General features: G+C 38.1%; 2 protein-coding genes across 3 annotated transcripts; both read right to left on the reverse strand.

Moving 5' to 3' along the window:
• Window positions 1-5,221: 5,221 nt before the first annotated feature.
• On the reverse strand, window positions 5,222-7,904 carry LOC143421528 (uncharacterized). Of its 2 annotated transcripts, none has more exons than XM_076891157.1 (5): window positions 7,778-7,904; window positions 6,946-7,062; window positions 6,651-6,772; window positions 6,332-6,525; window positions 5,222-6,184 (listed from the first exon to the last, which is right to left on the reverse strand). In XM_076891157.1, the coding sequence occupies exons 2-4, from the start codon at window positions 7,040-7,042 to the stop codon at window positions 6,334-6,336; spliced, it is 411 nt and encodes a 136-aa protein (XP_076747272.1). In that variant the 5' UTR covers window positions 7,043-7,062; window positions 7,778-7,904; the 3' UTR covers window positions 5,222-6,184; window positions 6,332-6,333. The 2 variants fall into 2 exon arrangements, with proteins under 2 accessions (XP_076747272.1, XP_076747271.1); XM_076891156.1 differs by having other exon boundaries at window positions 6,328-6,525.
• A 2,407-nt stretch (window positions 7,905-10,311) lies between these two features.
• Window positions 10,312-20,062, reverse strand: ckap2l (cytoskeleton associated protein 2-like). The gene is made up of 9 exons (XM_004555777.2): window positions 19,896-20,062; window positions 17,911-17,977; window positions 16,656-16,710; window positions 15,300-16,486; window positions 14,754-14,949; window positions 14,222-14,377; window positions 13,428-13,488; window positions 12,849-13,008; window positions 10,312-11,439 (listed from the first exon to the last, which is right to left on the reverse strand). Exons 1-9 carry the CDS (start codon window positions 19,933-19,935, stop codon window positions 11,130-11,132), a joined length of 2,232 nt encoding a protein of 743 aa, XP_004555834.1. The 5' UTR covers window positions 19,936-20,062; the 3' UTR covers window positions 10,312-11,129.
• Between the last annotated feature and the right edge of the window lie 1,107 nt (window positions 20,063-21,169).

Consider the following 21,169-nt stretch of genomic DNA (forward strand, 5'->3'; position numbering starts at 1 on the left):
CATATTCACAAAATCCACCTAGTGGGAGTATCCCCCACAGAGGGACAAAAGGACCCCCTGATGATCCTCTAATCCCCTGAGCCAAGGTGTGAAAGTGGGTGTGGGTCCCAATCAGCCAGAGTTTCGGGTGTGTTCATTGTGAAACCTGGCCCCACCTTATCATGCGAATTCCTGAGATCAGATGGCCCAGGATGTGAGTGGGCGTTAAGGCGTCTGGGAAGGGATCTCAAAACTGGATTATAGATGGCAGAGAGTTGGTGTCGTAAACCCCCGCCTCTGTTCAAAGATGGTCGCTCACAGTGGACATAGATGGCTTCTTTCACTCCTCTTTCAAACCATCTGTCTTCTCTGTCCAAAATGTGAACATTGGCATCCCCGAAAGAGTGACCTTTATCCTTAAGATGCAGATGGACTGCTGAGTCTTGTCCTGTGGAGGTGGCTCTTCTGTGTTGTGTCATGCGCTTGTGAAGTGGCTGTTTGGTCTCTCCAATGTAGAGGTCTGAGCATTCCTCGCTGCACTGTACAGCATACACCACATTGTTAAGTTTGTGTTTTGGCGTTTTGTCTTTCGGGTGAACCAGTTTTTGTCTGAGTGTGTTGCTGGGTCTGAAATGCACCGGGATGTCATGCTTGGAGAAAACTCTCCTGAGTTTCTCTGATACACCGGCTACATAGGGGATGACAATGTTGTTGCGTCTGTCCTCCCTCGCTGGTGTCTGGTCTTCTTTTCTGTGCCTCTTTGCTGACTTTAAGAACGCCCATTTAGGATAGCCGCACGTTTTGAGTGCTAATAATTCATATTAGTTTTTCAAGAAGCTTCTCCCTTTACAGTAACTGTGAAGCAGGTGAGAAAAAATATAATCCTGAATAGCCACTTTATCTAAAACTGCGGTGACAAAAGACACCGATACATGTGATCTAACAGCATAATGACGATCCTGTTCTGGACATACTATATAGCCCTGCGTCATGCAAAGCTTGATCAGTTATTATTGGCTTTGTATAGTTGATTGGTGGTTTTGTACTTTATTTCTGTTTTTTTCTAATTGCTTTAAAATATGTTTATATAGCAACACGAATGGAAAATACTATGCATGAATAACATTTTGATCAACAGTAAAACTGTCAAAATCTTAAATAATCTTAAATACAGCGATGTAAACGTTGATAGATACCTAGAACCTAAAAATCCAAATTCCTATAATTAATTCACTCAATGTTTTATCTCAGTTCGACTGTTTTAAAACATGTGCACACCAGTCCCAGATAACCAGATGCACTCATTTTTGGCATTTTTTGTAATATCCTGACTGCCTGCAGGCTTAGACCAACTGAGGAGCAGGTCCACAGTCTCAACTTGGTTCATAACATTTAAGATAAGATAAGATAAGATAAGATGACCTTTATTAGTCCCACAGGTGGGAAATTTGTTTTGTTACAGCAAAAGTGCAAAGATATGTAGCAGAAATGAGAAAACACTGGAATGCAATAAAATACAATAGAATAAAATAAAATACTATATACAATAGAATAAAATAGAAATACAAATACTATATACAACTGAGTTGGAAAATACAAGAATACAACTTCGTCAGAAGAAGAATTGCACAAGAATTGCACATATAGCATTTACTGCATACCAGTAAAATACCAATAAATGTTCCCATTACAAGTAATAAAAAAGAGTGATTTAATATGTGTCAAATGTGTCCACACCCTTCAGAAGTACGCATGATTTTCCTCACAACACACTGTTCTTATTATTCACCTCTCTGAGGGCCTTCTATGTCAGGCTCACATGCTCTGTGAGTGGATGAGTGAGATAAAGCACTTCACATCCAGAGTAAAGTAAGGTCTGTATTGGTCAAGGTGGCAAGCAGTGTAACATATAATTTTAAGGTTGATGGAAGAAGAGTACATAATTGGATTTAGCTTGGATTAAGGCCTTTTTCCACTTTACAGCAGTGTTTTGTCCACTTGTGGCATGAGGAACTTTCCTGTTTACTTGCTGTGGTTTGTCACAGCTGAAAGTTTATAAGGGTGACAGCTTTCAAACAACAGTTCACTTTCTGTTCAGTTCAGTTTTATTTATACAGCATCAAATCACAGCAACAGTCGCCTAAAGGTAGCACTGAAGTGTGGAGCTCTGGCATTTCCTCCTTACTCGTTACACTTGTGCAATAAAGTAAGCAATCCACATGCAGGCTGTTAGGATAAAATCAATGATTTTACAGCAAAGAAAGCATTCATGCAGCTTTTAAACCGGGAGGATCAAAGCCAGGCTGTTTTTTATTGACGGTGGTGAAAATAACACCTTCAAAGAACGCTTATCATTTTTTCAAGTGATAAACACTACAACGACTGGGAGTCATGGCACTGAAGCAAGATTGTAAATGTAAAGTAATAAAAAAAATGAAAACATGTTATCAAAAGTTGAGTCCTAATTTCAAAAGAGACCACAACCTACAGAAAAAAAATTCTTGATGAGTCAGACTCAGAAGAGTAATATTTAACTGTGTGTTGCTCCACACTGTCTCGCCCGGTTCCTGCAGGGTGACTTCTGTCTTTAAACCTTGGTGTTATCTGAGGCATTGTGCAATAGGTTTATTAGCTTCGTTTAGTCAACACTGTTATATGAGAGAAAAAATATCAGTCATTATTATCACCATCATAAAGTCTGAAATAAAATGTTTACAGTATAGATGGATGCAGCTGCCATCGCATCATTTTTTTTATTGGAAATTATGCAGTTTATTATATCATTGCACTCTGAAATAAAAGCATAGTACAAATGAGTAGTTGGAGTTAAAAAAAAAAAGAAATCATGGAAATAAATAAATAAATAAATCCTAAAAGCTTTAGTTAAACTTTAATTAAAGGTGCAAACACTAGCAGAACATGCAAACTCCACACAGAGGCAGATCCCTTTACTGGTGTAATAATGTCATTTCAGGCCCTATAACAAAAGGATTTCTCACATATGGAATGAATAAAGTATTTTTTATCTTAATTGCAGCCTGCAGCAGAGTTTTCTGCTGAGTTTTGGACAGTCAGTCACCTTCCAGTTAGTATTAGGAAGGAGAATTTTAGAATTTTAACATTAAACACTGTAACTGAGCCCTGTAACCTCAGTCGTGTTTTGCATTTCTTTCTGCTTAGCGTCATGAGCTGACTTGGCAGTGTAATATTCCAAGTGATTCCAAGGTTCATCTGAGGACCTGTGAGATCCAGCTGGGTTTGTGTCCTGGAATGTAAAACCTTAAAGCTGAAAGAGCGCACACTCTCTTTTTACCATTGTCACTGTCCGAATACGTATGAAAGTTTTTGTACACGTCCAGGATTATTGTCAGGTTTGAATGGTTATAAAACAATAAAAGATAGAAACTGTAAACCTTTCTTTTATGGCCATTTTTTATGCACTTTGACTTTCTCATATTTGTTTAACAATAAATGCAATTGTGTATGTTTTGTTTTAGGATGCTTGTTATGTCAAAGAGACTAAAAAGTTTCCACTGACAGCTACACAAAAGCACAGTGGCAACACGAGAGAGGAAACTGGGCCCGACTGGAATCTGACCTCACTCACTACACATAAATAACTTCGTACCTATCTACCCGTGTAAAGGACTCCATCAAGAAGAAATGTCTGTTTATTAACCTTCAGGAATAAGCGTTGTGAAATGCATTCATTCTTTTGGGTTTGGGTGGATATATTGAAGTATTAAGCAAGTTTCACTATAGCTGGACATCACTAAATATTCTCAAAAAAGTCACCATAGACATTTTTGTGGAAAAACAAACAAAAATAAAAGCCGCCCAACAGTTTTGCAACATAACAACCGCCCAACAGTTTTGCAACAATGTACTTACTAGTTACACAAATGTAAGAAAATACTCTTTAGCCTAGATATCCACTGTTGACGCATGCAAAGAGCATTTAAGGAACATTTTCACATTCAAGGGAAACTCTGCTGCCGTGAAAAAAGGTCAAGTTACTGGCAGTGTGACATTTTAACTTTAAAAAGAAACACCTAGCCGGATGACCTCTGCAACCAGGGAAACAGGAAACGAAGCATAAAGGTCCCAGCGCGGTACTGTGTTGATCCAGATTCGTATTGCAGAGTTTGTGTCTGTTCCAGCAGCTCTTTGGATAAAGAAAAAAATATGAGGCATTTTTTGGGAGCTCTATTTGTCTTCCAGATACTTACTGCAGGTTGTGCTATGCTCAGTGACACAGTCTGCCTGGATGGAAAAGCCACCTGAACAAGCAGAATTCATCATGAAGAGAGAGAGAAGGTAAGATAATCCTCAAGATGAATGAGCACTTAAAAGACTTATTCTTAGAGCCTGGAAATCACCATCTCCTCCACTGTTTAGGGTTTGGCTACGTGAGATGGTTGCACGTTTGTATATTGAAGAGGTTCATTATTGTCTGGCTGACACTCATTTTAAGTTTGTTGAAATCTGGGGCCCTCTCTCAATCATATTAATGGGGATTCAACATAAACTTTAACCCATTTGACTGCACTTTGTGTTTGTGTGAAACTGCACTTCTGCCAGACCCTGATTCCTTCCTGGTCTTGTTCCCCAAATCTTCTGGACTTGGTGAACTCTCTGTTGCCCTGTCTAACATGGCTCAAGAGTTGGGAGTTCGCCTTGTAATCGGAAGGTTGCCGGTTCAAGCCCCGGCTTGGACAGTCTCGGTCGTTGTGTCCTTGGGAAAGACACTTCACCTGTTGCCTACTGGTGGTGGTCAGAGGGCCTGGTGGCGCCAGTGTCCGGCAGCCTCGCCTCTGTCAGTGCGCCCCAGGGCAGCTGTGGCTACAATGTAGCTTGCCATCACCAGTGTGTGAATGGGTGGATGACTGGATGTGTAAAGACCAGTAAAACGCTATACAAATACAGACCTCACACAGAAGATCATCTTCTTTGGACACTGGTATTTCTTTGAACTTTTGATTTGTACTGGCTAATCGGTGTATTTTTTCTTTTCTTTCCTGTTTTCCTGTTTGTTTTTTTCTGTGCTTGAATGTTATTGTTTTTGAATCTTGTGTCCTTTGTCTGGTGTGATTTTATGTAACTTCGAACTTAAAATCTTATAAATAAACATTAAAAAAAGATGAATGAGCACTTTACTCACTTTGGCAAGAACTGCTTAAAGCTGGTAAGATCATAAAGTTCTAAAATAACACAAATGAGAAGCAAACACATGGCAGCAGAGGTGTTTTTACACTTTATTTTCCACCTTATAAAACAGAAGTTGTTTATCTTTTATGATTATAGCCTTCTCAAGACAAAATGCAGGAGCGAAGGAAAAAGACCCGACAACAACACAAACCACCAGTAGACCACATTCCTTGGTGTGCCACATATTACTGACGGCAGTAATAACTAAGAACGTTTTGCCAGGTTCGTCAAACCTCTAAAAAACCTCGTGTACTGCAGCCACTCTGCATGCTTTTGCCGCCCTTCCTTTCTTATCATGATAAATTCTGCTGCAGTTGTTTCCTTTGTTATTCAAGCCAAACATTTCAGAGTGTGAGACCAGGAAATTTATTTTAGGTGTGTCGCTGGGAACTTTCCTTATAACAAAAACAAATTTCACACCAACTTCGGGCGCCACGGTGTCTGATCATATTAGGGGCTAACAACTCATATCGTACAAAAACGTGGTGTGTAGTGCTTTTTCCGAATTCTTCACTATGTTTGTTGTGGTGCCGAGAACAAACCTTTGTCGCTGAGCGTGGCATGCGAAACAAACAGAGAGTGTATATTGCAATCACAGGGGAACGATGAATACGAAAATCTAAAGAATTGGGATTTGTAATAAATTCTTTTTAAAAACATATGGACAATGTTTGTACAGTTTCTTTGAGATTGGCCAGTAGTCTCATCCCTTTGCACCACCTGTAGTTTACAATATGAAAAAAAGAGCAAAGTTTTATTTTGTGCTTTTACCACCCAACCCAACTACCAAAGCATTTTTCTCCCTATACCAAGAACACAAAATTAGCCAGCCAGACTAATCTCCAGTTTGTAGCTCTACTTAGTCCAGCTACTTTATCAAATCACAGCAGGAAGAGAGAGTTCTGCTTGGATTTAGCTAAAGATAAACTGTCTTCCTCTTCAGTTTGTAGACAGAGCGGATTGTAGTAAATGTGTGCAAAAGGCTGTTGGTGAATGCCTGCAGGACAAAGAGCACACAGAGGAATAATTAGGGAAGGCTGCTGCAAAGAATGTGAGATACATATAGTGAACCTGCACCATTTTAACCCTGGGAACATTTTAAAGGGAACATAAAAAGAAGAACTAAGTAAACTAACTTACATACATCTACTTTGCCTCATCTTTGACTTCAGCCAAATCCCGCTTGGTGTCACTGAGGCTGAGATATTTCTGAGATATGCAGACGTATTTCTGCGGTTGACACGCAGTTTTGAGGCTGTAGTGTTCGCTGCCTCCATGGTTGTGCTTCTCAAACCAGTACTCCACTGAGTCACTATCCAGCTGATCCAACTGAACCAGCTGTAAACAGATGTAGCAGACGTAGAGATGTAAAAAAAAGTAACTGATACAAGTCTACATCTGTAGTTTTAGATTGAATGATCGACAGGGAGACGGAGAGAGAGAAAATGCATTGTTCTATTTACCTCAAGGGAGTGTTTGTCCCCCTTTAGGAAATAGTCTTTCACCATATTGTCACGCTTCAGATTGAATTTAAAAGCTATCCAGTTGTATGAGCGGTGTTTCTCTATGTAGACCGTATGATCATCTAAAAAAACCAAACAAAATAACATTAACTTTACTTCTTTATTAGTGACACAATAACCCATTTCATGCAATAAATCAGTGCACATATAAAGCTATCAGTGTAAACAATGCTGTTTCCTGTTTTTGGATTGCCACTTAGAAAAATCTGAATGATTTTGCTGTTAAAATTCTTACTTGTTTGGGAGTCAACAGCACACAGCTTGAGTCCATCGTAAAATTTCTGGACTTTCACAAACTTCCCATCTTTAATCTTCAGAACACGTGAATTCATCCTGTCAGCTCAGAGGGGTTCTGGCACGAGGAGGAGAACGTTAAGACCAGCAGAGATCTTAAACAATAGAAGGTACACAGACTGGACTCCTTGTTCAGTAATTTGACTTAATAGGATTAAATGTTTGTTCCTAGTTCATGAATGCTTTCTGGAAATGATCTTAAGTTCCTTGCAGCTTTGAAGGTTTCCAGCTTGTGATTTATTTCTGTGATTACTGATATATCCATCTTTAAAATTAGAGGATAAGAGATTTAAAAAAGTCCTTTCTTGAATAAATTTCTTATGGAGAATGAAACAAACATAAAGAGCAAAATAAAATATGATGCAGGGGGGACATTTCAGCATATTGTTCGTTTGAATTTTGCAAAAACACATAATAGCACTCTTAAATAATAATAATAATAATACGTTTAGTGTAATATTTATCTACTTATTCAGCTACTTCTGGAGTCTGAGTAGCTAATATAACAGATTTTAGCTTTTATTGAACTATTACCAAGTTGGAGTCTTGAGTTATGAAGCCCTGTGTAAACAACAGCTATTTCACGGAGAAAATCGGGAGCGCATGACAAATAAACCTTCAGATAGTTTTTGCAGCGACTGCTGCAGGCTGCTTTCACACCGCTGTCGGAGAGTGCAGTGCAGCCTGCGTTATTTTTAAACCACTTTACTGAGAACTGAGAACAGCTAAAGAACGCTGTTGCGCATGCACAAATTAAAGCACCTGTGACTTACCGGCTGTGATGATGTCTGAAGTAGAAGCGCAGTTTGTAACTTTAGCCCGCGGTGCCGGAAAGGAGACTTAAATAGGAGGCGAGTAATCTGTGGTCATTGCGCAAGCTTGTGACGTGGGAGTGCTGGACGTGGGTGTGCTGGACGTGGGTTTATCGTTTCTGTCATTCTAGACTGGCGACCTGACCACGGTGTTTTAATAACTAATTATATATACATATATATATATATATATATATATATATATATATATGTATATATATATATATGTGTGTGTGTATATATATATGTGTGTGTGTGTATATATATATGTGTGTGTGTGTATATATATATATATATATATATATATATATATATATGTATGTATATATATGTATGTGTATATATATATATATATATATAAAAATCACTTCAATAAAGCAATCTATTTAAAACATGATCAACCTAATCATGTTTTAAATTGAACAGAAAGGCTTTAAGTTTCCTCTCATGTCATGGTGAAATGTAATTTCACCATGACATGACATCTGTGAATGATGTCTGAACTACATTTAATTTATTGTAATCTCAAATAAGTTCAAGATAGATGTGAAGATTCAGAAAACCCAGAACAGGTGACATGGATGGTGATTTTAAAAGGGGAGAAGACCGATGTTTAGGATGTAACGAATTCCTTCTGATGCAAAATGCTCGTTTAAAACAAACACAAAAACGCGTTTAACAATTTGAAATGATCCAAGAAGAAGCACTCCCTCTACTGGCCAAAATGGCAAATCGCCCTTTCTGTGTCGAGCATGACTGTTGTGCTTCCAGATATGGGAAACTTGTAAGAAGAAGCTCGTGACCTTGAAAATATATATTAATTATATATATTAAGTTAAAGTTAAAAGTATTTAGCTAAGTTTGCTAATTTATTTGAGGAGTTCTTTGGGGTTCTCAAAGAACATTAAAAGCTTTTCTCTGGCTGACTTTTGTGCCTTTCCACGCCACCATGATCTCACTTCGGTAATGTTGAGGTCTGGGGAGGCCAATCCATGACGAGTACTGCTCCACTGTGTCTCTTTCTATTTAGCTCTACCACCCTGGCAGTTTGTTTGGGATTGTTGTCATGGTGTCAAGTTTAACAAGATCCCAAACACCAACGGTTAAAAAGCACTAAACCATGACAGAGCCTCCATCATGCTTTACAGATGGCTGTGGACACCCCCTGTCATACCTCTGTTCTGAACTCCTCTGTAAAGATTGAAGATGATTTGAACCACAAATTCATCACTCCATGACACCTGATTACGCTCATCTTTAATCCACCTCTTGCGTGATCTGTCATACTTTAGTCTTTTCTCTTTTCTGTTTAAAGATTGCTTTCTTCAGAGCCACACTTCCACAGAGACCCTTTTTTGATGAGGCTTCAGTGAACAGCATACGATTCATTTGCTAGAAAAAAAGAACCAATGTCCAAAACTTTAAAATTAAATAAATAAAAACTATTGCTTAACACTACTTTAAAGAAAAATTCACAAGAAATTCTGGTTCTTTGGAAGAAAAATGTAAAGAAATGGGGGGAAGCAATACTTTTTCAAAGTACTTATACATTTTTGAGGGGATTTGATTTTCAAAAGACCTTTACACTTTATACTTTTGTCCTGGTGTTTTACTGCTACAGGTCCATTTGAGCCAAGGATTTCCAGTTGAAGAGCACTGAAGTGAATCACTACAGAGATTTTAATACTATCAATGATGTGTAACCACAGAAGTTCCTTTGGCTCACTAGTTCCCCTCACTCATTAACAACAAGCACTGAGTATGAATATTTTTACTACTACTACTACTACTTTAAACAGAAAGAGCAAGCAGTGAGTCAGTTCCACTGTGGGTGTAGCCTACTCAAAGGGAGCAAAGACTACGTGCAAACTATAAAAAAATCACACAAGTTCCTTTATGTGGCACCAAATGAGGGTTTTTCTATATCTGCACATTTCTAAGGCATCAACAGCTTGTTGTGCAGACGGTATGTAACATTGACTTAACTCTTGAACTCTTAGTGGCTGGTTTGCAAACTGTGAGGTTTTAAAATTCAGTTTGATATTACAAAAATATAGTTGAATTGAACGTGGGAATAGGTTTAGTGAGCATTACTCACTTAGGAGCACAATGAGTTCTTTTATAAACACCGGAAAGTCATTAGCACTGTATTGATAAGGTTATCTCATTTTATTCCAAACATTATTAAACACTGAGCTGTTGTTTAGAATTACACACAGAGAAAAAAGTCTGAGCCAAGAAACCACCTCTGTGCTGCCAGTAAATATGAATGAAATTTTGGAGGAATGCTAAATCGATGCCACGAAGAATTAAGGACGTTCTGAAGACAAAAGAGGGTCCGACTGAGTATCAAACAGGCGTAAACTAAATTTAATTCATTTCTTATTGAATGTAGTCTGCAAATCTTATTCTTTTTTTGACTGATGTTTCTTAAATAGCAATTTTAAAGTTGTTCTCACACCCAATACCTGAATATGAGTCACCCAGACTTTCAGTAAAGGCTTTCCACTTGTATTTTTATTCATTTAAATTGAGAAAATGTGGCAAAACACGTTCTCAGTTTCTGTTATTCCGTATTAATACCATATTTGTACATATTTATGATGCAGACCTGCTGTGCAGAGCAACTTAGTTCTATACTTCCAGCTCCAACAGCCACAGCAGTTTTTGATCCATCGCTGTTTATTTTAGTCCCCAAGTTATGCAAGAAGTGCTGCAAAACTATACATGCAATATATACACATACAGATTTATAGGCTTTAAAGGGAAAATATTTATTTTACATTACTATTTACATTGCATTCTTTGAAAATAAAAAAATAACAAAGTCAGGACAATAAGCTCAACATCTTCTCCATAAGGGAGTATATCAAATACTTGAAATATTAAAAATATCCAAAAAGGAAAAAAAAGAAAACTGAGTGTTTGAAAAGGTCAAATGTGTCATGTCATTGAGTCACAGGCGTAACTAAAAGGAATGAGAGACAAGAGGAGGTCATAACTGAAAAGAAACGGCATCAAGAGAATGTGTACTTAGGTAGTGAGAAGTGTGAACAGGAGGGCGTGTATGTGAATAAACAGTGTGCAGAGCAGCCAAATAAACACAACAGGTTTTCCATGAGGAAGTGTCAAACACCAAATTATGAAAAAAAACAACAATCTCCCCAAAATATCAGCCAATATATTTACAAGGAAACTCATATTCTCAAATCACAGAAGGGTGAAAGCATCGAAGCATGCAGACTAAATTTTTTTTCACCCTCCCTTCCACATTAAAAGTAACAAATGGTGTAATATTGATAAACCACTGAAGCTAATCATCATCGTCACAGACTAGCTGGACAACCACTTTGTCTTTGAGCGCCTCGTTTTCTCTGTAAACGTACACTGGTGCACCACTTTCAGACGGGCTGGGTTCCCAATCCGTTTGCTCTTCACTTCTTTCTTTCTCGTCCTCACAGAGCAGGTCATTGTACGAGTTAACGCACAGGTCGTGGTCCTGAAGGGGAGAGGGGTATCGGAGCGAGGCTCTCTCGATTCGCACTGACCGCCTAACCGGGGTGAAGAAGCGAATCTCCTGACCGTTGACCTTTACTGACTCTCTCTGTTGACTTGGAGGGCCACTAAGTGAAGATAAAACATAATTAATTATAATCCACAGGAAAAAAAAAACATCTTGCTGTAAAAACTGTAAATAACTCATCATTTCTTTGTTAAGCTGCTTGGATATGATTCTCATTGTGCATATTTTTTCTTTCTTATTGCTTCTGACTTGTGATTAAAACAAAAAGCATACTTCAAACAGAATAAGGAAAAAGGTGAAACCAAATAAAGCACACAGATCAGTGAAAAAGGTTCTAACATTACAGCTTACTGTGTTTAACATGTGTTTCTACAGCAGCCTGAACACAAATTAACAGTATCATTATTATAATATCAACATCACTTAAAGAATTATCTGACCCTGTTTTAGTGGAGTGTTTGCTTTTGGACCTCTTTTGATAAATGCTGTTGTTTAGTTCTAAATATATGCACGGATTACCGCAGCACCATACACGCAACATACACAGGTTTTAAAAGCTAATTTTACATCACTGTGTACACTGTATTGTTTGAAGAAATAAAATAATAGCATAAGGACCATAAGAACAAATCTATATCTTGCATGAAGAAGTTACTTAGCTGCAAAAACGGGTCGAGAATAAAAAAAACAACAAACAAAAACACAGGACGGTTTGAATGGTTCAAACATGTCATTTCAATGTGTCAGAGCAGGACTGAAAGACTCCGGTAAGTCATGGGAGACAACCCACGGTCAACGAACGGACGACTAAGAAAACTGGATTTAATTTATGTGAAGAGAACAGCTCAGTATTGTGAAGCGTGCTTCCCTACGCGAATAAAAAACAACGAGGAAATATCTTATTGCCAGAGACACACGGAAGGAGCAAAGCAGCTTTTCTAGCTGAGGGCACAGAGCCTGGGTGTAGCTCATTTCAATATTTACACTCAAATGACAAAGCAACACAACAACTTAGCCTTTCTCAAACTGTGCATCCAGCAGTGATTTTAGTGAGTGATCTCTTAAAAGTTGTCTGCGGGACAGTGTTCAAAGGAGCACGACAAACACTCTTTATATAGATTTACATTACTCACAGTATCTACAGAACACAGTAAACTTGGCACACATAATCTAGAGTGTGCCTTGAGATTATTAAATGGGATTGACTGACAATGTCCCATTTTCCCCACATTTTGTTCTTCTCTTCATGCTCTTTGCAAACTGATTCAGAAATCCCCCCCATTATTAACTATGCAATGCTTTTATTTCCGCGTGAATGCAAAAAAGGAAACGAGCCGTTGGCGTTGTTATCATGAAAAGTCGATGGCTCATAACCTCAGTAGCTTACAACTCATGGGCTCTGTCATCAAACAGATTAGAGCTGAACTAATGCTAAAAATTTTTGAGCGACCAAACAAATACATCAGAGAACAGTAACATGGAGAAAATGACACGATGACTCGAACATACCCAGGGGTTGCCGTGATCTTGTACTTGACCACAGACGACTCTCCTCTCTCCCCATAAATGAGCGCTCTGACAGGTTTGGGGGTCATCAGTGGATTGCTGCCACAGTCTGGAGTGTTTTCAGGTGTTGGAATATGTTCGACCTCTTTGTCCTGTTCTTTAGCTGAAAACAACATGAAAATGTGGGTTTTACTAAATTTAATTGGGGAAAATATCCTGCAAGAATTAACAGGACTTGATTTGATGTAGAAAATGTGTGCATTTAGTAGCTGCACATTTACACTTCCAATGACAAAGACAATACCCAGGCTTTGGATACCATACCAGTACCTCAGACTGGTAATCATATACTCTAAAAATGTGCATCTTATTAAATGTGCATATTTTAAATAACATTCATGGTCGTATTTTTGTTTAAAAGGAAGGAAACGTATATTATTATGCAACGGTTTTAATTTCATATTAGGCTGTATGTTCCCCATGAATTAAATGAGTTTGACACCCCTTATCTAAGAACTAAAGTTATCTATTGTAAATCTTAACGCTGCCGCTGCCCCCACCAAGGTCATGAAGGTGAGTTACCTTGGATCTCGTCCTTTTTCTTCAGAATGTCAAACACCACGATCCGCAGCTCATCTACTGGCTACAACAAAATACAATTACAGGAAAACAGGATTATTATACATTACTGGAAAGCTTTCCCCAGAGATGACAAACTCTTCACATCCTGCTCTGAGCTAAAGTTAACTATACGCGTATCAAGTTCAAATTTGTTTATATGGCACAATTTCATGCTAGACCAATTAAAAATGAAAAGTGACTAACATATACAAACGTTTCTATAAAAGGAAAACTTGATTAAAGAGAAAGACAGTTTTCCAAATGCAGTCAGAATTTCCAAGCTACTAGTTGGAATGTGTATTTGTGACTCGCTAAATAAGCTACGCAGACCACTGATCAGCCTCTATCCATGAACATGCTGCAGCAGTGTTGTTTTTGAACTGCTCTACCTAGCTAAGAAGCCGAACAAAAACCTGTTTTTTTTTCCCCGAACAGTGATACTGGAACTCACTTAATTCTGGCCTCTGAGTTATCTGGAATACTGCACTAAAGACAAACAGGATGCATGACATAACCCCCCTCCCCACCCACCCCCCAAAAATGCTGAAAACCCCACACTGATGCATCAACAACAGAGTCATTTAAGTTAAGATTTGCTATGCTATTTTTGGCCTCTGTTATATTATAAAATTTCGTTTTCTCTGAGTGAGCCCTGTTTTGTTTATGTAGGTGTGCACAAGACTACAGATGGAAGAGGAAGATGCTTTTTTAATACATAAAAGACCTTGAGAGTCTGAATATCACTGTTGCCTTACCTCCAACACAATACGAACAGCCTCTTCGAACATGGGTAGGACATCGAAGTTTCCTTCTTGCTCCATGAGGCGGACTTGACAGATCCAATATTTCGCAAATTTCTGGGAAACAGCAGGCAGGCGGGAGAGAACCTCCTTCACCTGGTCTCGGCAACCCTGCAGGTGTGAAACGTGTTCTCAAGTAACTGGCAGGATACTCCAAAGAGTTTATTTTATGTTTATCTTTAGTCATAACTTTTTTACACTACCATTACGTAATGACTAACCCGGTGTGAGAAAAAGTTAAATGTAGGGGTTGAAATTCTCTGATGTCCTGTTATATTCTTCTTGTAAGTTTTACCAGGTAAAAGCACATCTGCTTTCAAACAAGGTGAGACAATATTTTCTGTATCAAATGCATTTTTCTTACTTTATCTAATGACTACACCGAGACGACAAACTTTCAAGTCTGTTCTCTGTGTTTACTACACAACTTCAGGTGAGCAGTTAAATGAAAAGTGACACTGAATCAAATCAAATACAACACACACACCTCTCTCAGTAACTTGAGGCAGTCAGCCAGGGATCTATCTACAGCACAGATGAGGGAGTAGGCCTCATCTTCTTCAGTCATGGAGGCCCAGAAAGGCTGAGGCACTGAGACCGTGCGCCTGACCTGAGGTTTGCCTTGCATTGGAGGACGTTTGTAGGTAATGCCTTTGGACTCCCGCCATTCCTGCAGTTTTTTCCTTTATGTCAAAATGAGATGAGTTATTAATGAGCAATATTACATGTAACTATGAAAACAGAGCTTGGAATGTCTACAGTGACAAACTGACCTAGAAATCGATCCGTGATCGATCGAGATAATAGTTTTTATATTTGGATCTGCTTAAGCCAAATAAAGTCAGTCACTAATACTGAAAAGTTATCTCGTCCTACAGATAACTTTTGGTGTTCATCACATACAGAAAGAACTGAGGTCACTGGGGCCGAAGTCACAAGGCAAACTTAATCCCACTGTGAACTACATTGGAAATCTAGCAAACTGTACCATGTCACAATTTTGTAGTACAGTTACCTGTACTGTTCTACTTACATTCTTTCCACCTGGGCAGCAGTCAGTTTCTTTCCCTCAGTCTGAGGAAAGACCTTACTCTGGACTTTTGGGGTCTTCGTGTTTGTGGCTTGGCCTGTGAGACGGACGGTCCTGGAAGGTGGCGGGACTGTCTGTGAAATAAGTGGAGCGACTCTACTTTTTACACCAGATTTGAGCGGAGGAGCATTTGAAGCACGATTTTCTGTCTTGCCAGCTGTCTCTTTAGTTATCTTGGTTTTCCTTCCTGTATCAGTCACAGCAGGCTCACCGACAGGTCGAGAGTTGCATGTGGTAGCTGGCCTCGAGAATGCTTGGAAGGCAGCTTTGCATGGCTGGCTCTTCTCCCCTTTAGGTTCAGTTCTTGGCTTTGTGGACTTGTTTGCAGGCTGACCAGTTGATTTTTTTGCTGCTACTCTTACCTCTGGCTTAAAAGACGCAACCGTGCACTTGAGAGATGTGTATGTTGTTTTCAGTCCACTTGATAACTGACTTTTAGATGGCTGAGAATGACTACCTAGAACAGGTTTAGAGTTAAGTTTGTTTTGACCCTGAACTTTATTCTTAGCTCCCATAGTTGAAGAAATATTTGCAGCAAACCTCTGCGAAACAGACGTTGTTGACTTGCTGCTGGATTGCACCTTCTTCGCAATTTGATTTGTGGTAGTTGTACTAGCTGCAGTGACAGAGGTATGTGGTAGGCTTGGCTTTGTGGCTCTTGACTGGATCACTGCAGGAGTAAGTCCTGTTTTTGTTTTGACAAGGGGGCCAAGACTAATCCTGGTACTGATCGTCATCGTTGGACCTGATATGGCAGAACTTGGGCCAAAGCTGAATTTGCTTTTTGATTTGACTCTGACTGTATGAGCTGTGTTTAAAGGGGCTTTGCCTGAAGTTTGAATTCCTGCATTTGCCTGCTTGTTGACATGGCCGGCTCCATTCAGGTGAGGTTTGAAGGACACAACACTGTATGTTCTGGTGAGCGAAGGGTTTCGATTATGTTTTGGCTGTGCTGGACGACTGTTGTTCTGCTGTGCCGTCAGTATATTGCCGTTTACATTTCCTTTGTTACTGACACCAAATGCTTTCTTTTCAGGGCCTCGACTGGCCTGAGCTGTCACGCTTTGACCTTTTGTGATATTACGCTTGAATCCGTCAACTGGAGCTTTGTTTTCTTTTCCTGCAACAACCTGTGAAAGAAAAACTACGAATTAACAAAAAGGGAATCAACACTAGCCTGATTCCAAACAGCATCTCTGTCCAGCCAACAAACTGTTTCAGATTCCTTCGCTGACACTGAATTATTTAAAGATTTTGTTGTCAGATTTGTGAGTAACAGTTCGTGCATTCAAGCTGTACCTTTTGTGTAGATGTCACAGGCTTCTTACTCACAGAGTTTCCAATTAGGTTTGACCTAAAGAGTGAAACATCAGTTACTTAATTTATCAAAACAGAAAATGAGCTTCAACAATTTCCAAATGATGACCAGATATCCTTTTAGAGTTGATCATTAACTGATTTTATTTTTGTTAAAGTCTGTGGTAAGAATTTATTTTCTCCCTATGTTTATCATTCATCTGTTCATACAACACAAAAAATAATTACAATTATTTGGTTTCATTGACTCATGGTCAGTGCACATAAAATCCATGAACCCAATGGACCTCTTTTTGTTTTATTAAATGGAATGTGGATTTGTAAATAAGTATATGCAAATATAGGTCAATAGGTTTATGATATATCTACATAGATAGATGCAATGTTCACTGCTTAGATGTTTTATTTATTTTTATACTTTAAAAATATGAAAGATTTGAGACTTTGTGGGGGATTTAAATCCCAGAAAAAAATCAGTCTGATTTGTTATATGGATTACCATATATACCCATAGGGGAGTGTTTCATTCTCACATTTTCTTGGGTGTTTGAAAAGAGGTTAACTGGGCTTTTTTTTTTGAGATTTTGATTCTAATGCAAGAGAAAACAATGATAACTAAATAAAAACTCATACACAAGGACAAAAACTATAATGAAATGTACTGACACTTGATAATATTTAATAACAAAATGAAAAGTGGAATGAGTTTGGAAGTGATCCAATCAGTCAAACAATGTTAGACATGTACAATTTGATCTGCCTCAACAAACAGGTTGGAGTGCCCATGCTCATGTTTCTCATCGAAAAAAAAAAAGAGCCAACGCCTGCAAGTAAGAGAGAGCATACTTACAGACACGTTTTGCATTTGATGTCAAGGACAATAAGACTCGTTTTAAACCGTGTGGAGCAACTCTCACCAGTAAAAACACGAGAAACTTTTTATGCTTTATATTTTATTCACCAGATTCAACTTTAGATTTAGTCTACTTTAATCTTATATTTAGACAACTAAAACTTAAATAATTTATGGCTAAAACTAAATGACGTTTTACTCAAAACAGCTTGACTAAAACGTAATCAAAATTAGCTCTCAAAATCAACACTGCATCCAAGAGGCCTCTTCAGTTCTAAACCTGGCACAGTCCCAGATAATAAATTCCTGGTGATGGGCTGTCTCCTTTCAACACCCAGCAACATTTCATAAAACATTTTTTTCCACATGCAGTTTTATTCTTACCTTGCTTCAGGTAGCTTCAGCTTTCCTTTTGCTGCCAGATATTCCATTAGCTTCTGCTTACGGATCTCTGTGACAGAAAACATACAGGAATTAAGCACCATCAAATAAAGATTTTTCACTATACTCACATGTAAACGCCAAACTTGAGATTCATGAAATGCCTGAACTGAAAATTCTAAAGGATTAGTACGAAGCAACATCATGTATTTGTTGTTTGTGTTGTTCTTGGTTTGGCTGTTCGCTATAGCAATATATACAATATATATACAAATACATGGGAATATTTTAGTTGAATGGGGAGGTGATAAAAAAAAGTTTTGTACTTTGATGCTATTCTGGGTCAAATCAATGAAAATGGTGGTTTTGGGGACGGTTGAAATTGTACATGTCATATATGTGTGTATATTTTAAGGGAGAGAGTTCAAGAGGGATCTTGAAATTGTAATACGAAACATATGTGTTCCCACCACATTTGTGCAGGTTCAAGCAGAGGCTGACACCTGCTGGTCTTTGAAGGATCATGGGAAAATCTCCAAACAGTGTAGGAGCATAGTAGTACTTCACTTCACTGTGCAATACCTTTTGTGCAATACTTTTGTTAATAGTCAACGGTGCAATAGACCTCAATACTTGAAATGTGCAATTCACTTGTATTTTTATTCCTATTTATCCCCTTCGTATATCTTATTTATATATGTGTGTGTGTGTTTAAATATATATATATATATATATATATATATATATATATATATATATATATATATAATATTCTGTAACTGTAACTTCTGTCGGTGCTGTGCTTTTGGAAACCGAATTTCCCAGAGGAACCCACCCGAGGGATTGATAATGTTTTATCTTATCTTATCTCTCTTATCTTATCTAGTATAACTATATGTGGTTCACATACAGAACAGAGGTCATAGGTTTATAGAGATGTAAACACTCAGAACAAGCAGTTGGTCCTCAGTCCTCTTTATTTTCTCTAGGTGCTCTGGCTAAAAGACATTCATGTTAGGTTAATTGGTGATTCTAAATTTGCTGTGGATGTTAAAGTGCTTGAAAGTGTACAGATAAGTGGTGTATGAATGTAGAATTAAAGTGGGACTTAGAACCTCTTTGAGTGGTCAGTAAGACTAGAAATGTGCTTTATTAATGTGAGTACATTACATGTGGCGCTCCCTGTCTTTGCTCCTGCAAGAACAAGTACCCACAATGCGTGAAAATGAAACAATAAAAATGTTCCAATCCACTTATTCTGAGCTAACTGAGAATAAAACAGAAATCAAAAGTGGGATTGTGGGTCATAATAAGATTATAAAGGTGCCTAAGATGCCATTTCAGCGAGTGAGGGAAATCATTGTGAGTCCCACACATGTACGTCTTCGACCACTGTTTTGAATACAGGAAAGATAGCAATAGCACGTTTTGTGCTTGTTACACATACAGAAGTGAGAACAGGGTGATTGTATGGTTATAAATTGGTTATATAATAAATTCCAACAGGTCCAGAGTTTCCTTGCCATATTCACAGTCATGCATTAAATCATTTTGGCTGTTACACTATCCAGGATCTCAAACTTTATTTAAGAATCAATCTTCTATTTATTAATGTCAGACCAGTTATTTATACATTGTAAAAGAATATGTAGTTCGTAATTTGTTGTTGATACAATGAGGGAATTGACCGGGACAATGCTATGAAAGCATGAATATGAATTGTACGTGTTAAACAAAACAAACAAAGCAGACTCCTGCATGGACAGACCGCCATTAGGAAGGTCGGTTAAAATACTCAAAAGGCACCTCAGCTGCGGATAAAAGTCACTTTTTAGTGTTACCACCCACTTAACTCTATCCGTCTTCTTCCACCCTGAATTGCTAATACTAACTGTACTGTAAGTTAACGTTTCCTAAGTCGCAGCCATAACGTCTTGTTAACCGTTTAAACTTTGCTAGCTTTTATGGAACTTAATAAACTCGCTAACCTTTTCTGGAAAGCACTGGCTCGGATTCCCCTTCTTCCATTTCTAATAGAAATTGTTTTCGTCGTATAAGTTTGTAGAAATCAGCTAAACAAACGTGTTTCAAACACGTTAACGTCGCCCATAATAACTGCGCTCGCGCATCCGCTTTCGAAATTGCCGGGAGTTAACGCCTCCTTTCTCTGATTGGATGATTTGAAATTTCGGGGGAAAACAACACACTTGCGCAAAACTCCTGCGCTGATTAGAGCAGAAATCATCTGTGCAAATGAATGAAAGGCAGGCGCACCATTTCCTGGACATGATGTGTCAGCTGTGCTTTATTATATGACCAAACTTTGTATAAAAACTCTTCAAAATATCACCGTAGACGACATAAATAAGAAGGTACGATACAGCTCATTAAAGTGGAGACTGAAATGAGAGTTTTTTTTGGAAACATAGGTTTTATTTTAAATTACTTAGTGATCCAAATTTTAAAAATTAAAGGCAGGACAACATAATGGCGTCTGGGAAGACGTTGTATCCCTTATAAGTCAAAGTCATACATAATCAATTGTAGACAATTAGCAGTTAAGTCCAGGCACCAAACAAACAAAAACTAAGATACACTGATTTAGACAGACTAATTTGTTTGGTAAGAATGCTTTTAGTCCACTCTGCCACTTGGTGGCGACAATGTACCATTGAATTGTTTGCCCATCGCTAGTAAAATGAACAGGAAGAAGAAGGTAGGCTAAGATCATACATGATAAGATCAATTATTAAGGTAGACTACATAGAAAAAAAAATCTCAGAACAGGAAAAAAATGCTTAATTAAATACAGGATATATAGTAAAATTGAAGGAGCTCAGTAAGCAAAATGTCAAAGCAAAAACTGAATAAAATACCATTAAATGGCTCTAGTAAGTAACTCCAGTGAGTTTAGCCAGATGACTCAATGAATTGGATTAAGAAAAATAAGAAAATAAAAGTAGTTTACTAAATATATAAAATAAATGTCAGAAACCCAACAAATTTCTCACCGTAACAGAGTGAAACGTGTAGGAGACACTGCAATAAAGTGGCTTAATGTGCACACAATGTGTTGGATTGGGCAGAGTTTAAATAAACTCATATCAGAACAGAAATCTTGCATTGTAAAGATTTATTGCACAAGGTATCTGTGCTTGGATCAGCAGAGTCTGATAGATAAAGTGAGCTGCCTGTCCAATAAGTTGGGCAGAAAGTTATCAGGGTTATGATGGTTAATGTCTGTTTAGTTGCCAATCACAGA

This window comes from Maylandia zebra, linkage group LG12, assembly GCF_041146795.1.
Source record: "Maylandia zebra isolate NMK-2024a linkage group LG12, Mzebra_GT3a, whole genome shotgun sequence".
In the NCBI taxonomy this organism is placed as follows: Eukaryota; Metazoa; Chordata; class Actinopteri; order Cichliformes; family Cichlidae; genus Maylandia; species Maylandia zebra.

Excerpts from the sequence above, each read along its gene's own strand:
- LOC143421528 (XM_076891157.1), bottom strand. The coding sequence starts at position 7,042 with ATGAATTCACGTGTTCTGAAGATTAAAGATGGGAAGTTTGTGAAAGTC. Across the intron at positions 6,773-6,945 it reads TGCTGTTGACTCCCAAACAA|ATGATCATACGGTCTACATA; the intron begins GTAAGAATTTTA and ends TGGTTTTTTTAG. Across the intron at positions 6,526-6,650 it reads GGGACAAACACTCCCTTGAG|CTGGTTCAGTTGGATCAGCT; the intron begins GTAAATAGAACA and ends ATCTGTTTACAG.
- ckap2l (XM_004555777.2), bottom strand. The coding sequence starts at position 19,935 with ATGGAAGAAGGGGAATCCGAGCCAGTGCTTTCCAGAAAAG. Across the intron at positions 16,711-17,910 it reads CTGAAGCTACCTGAAGCAAG|GTCAAACCTAATTGGAAACT; the intron begins GTAAGAATAAAA and ends TTCACTCTTTAG. Across the intron at positions 13,489-14,221 it reads CTGTTCGTATTGTGTTGGAG|CCAGTAGATGAGCTGCGGAT; the intron begins GTAAGGCAACAG and ends ATTTTGTTGTAG.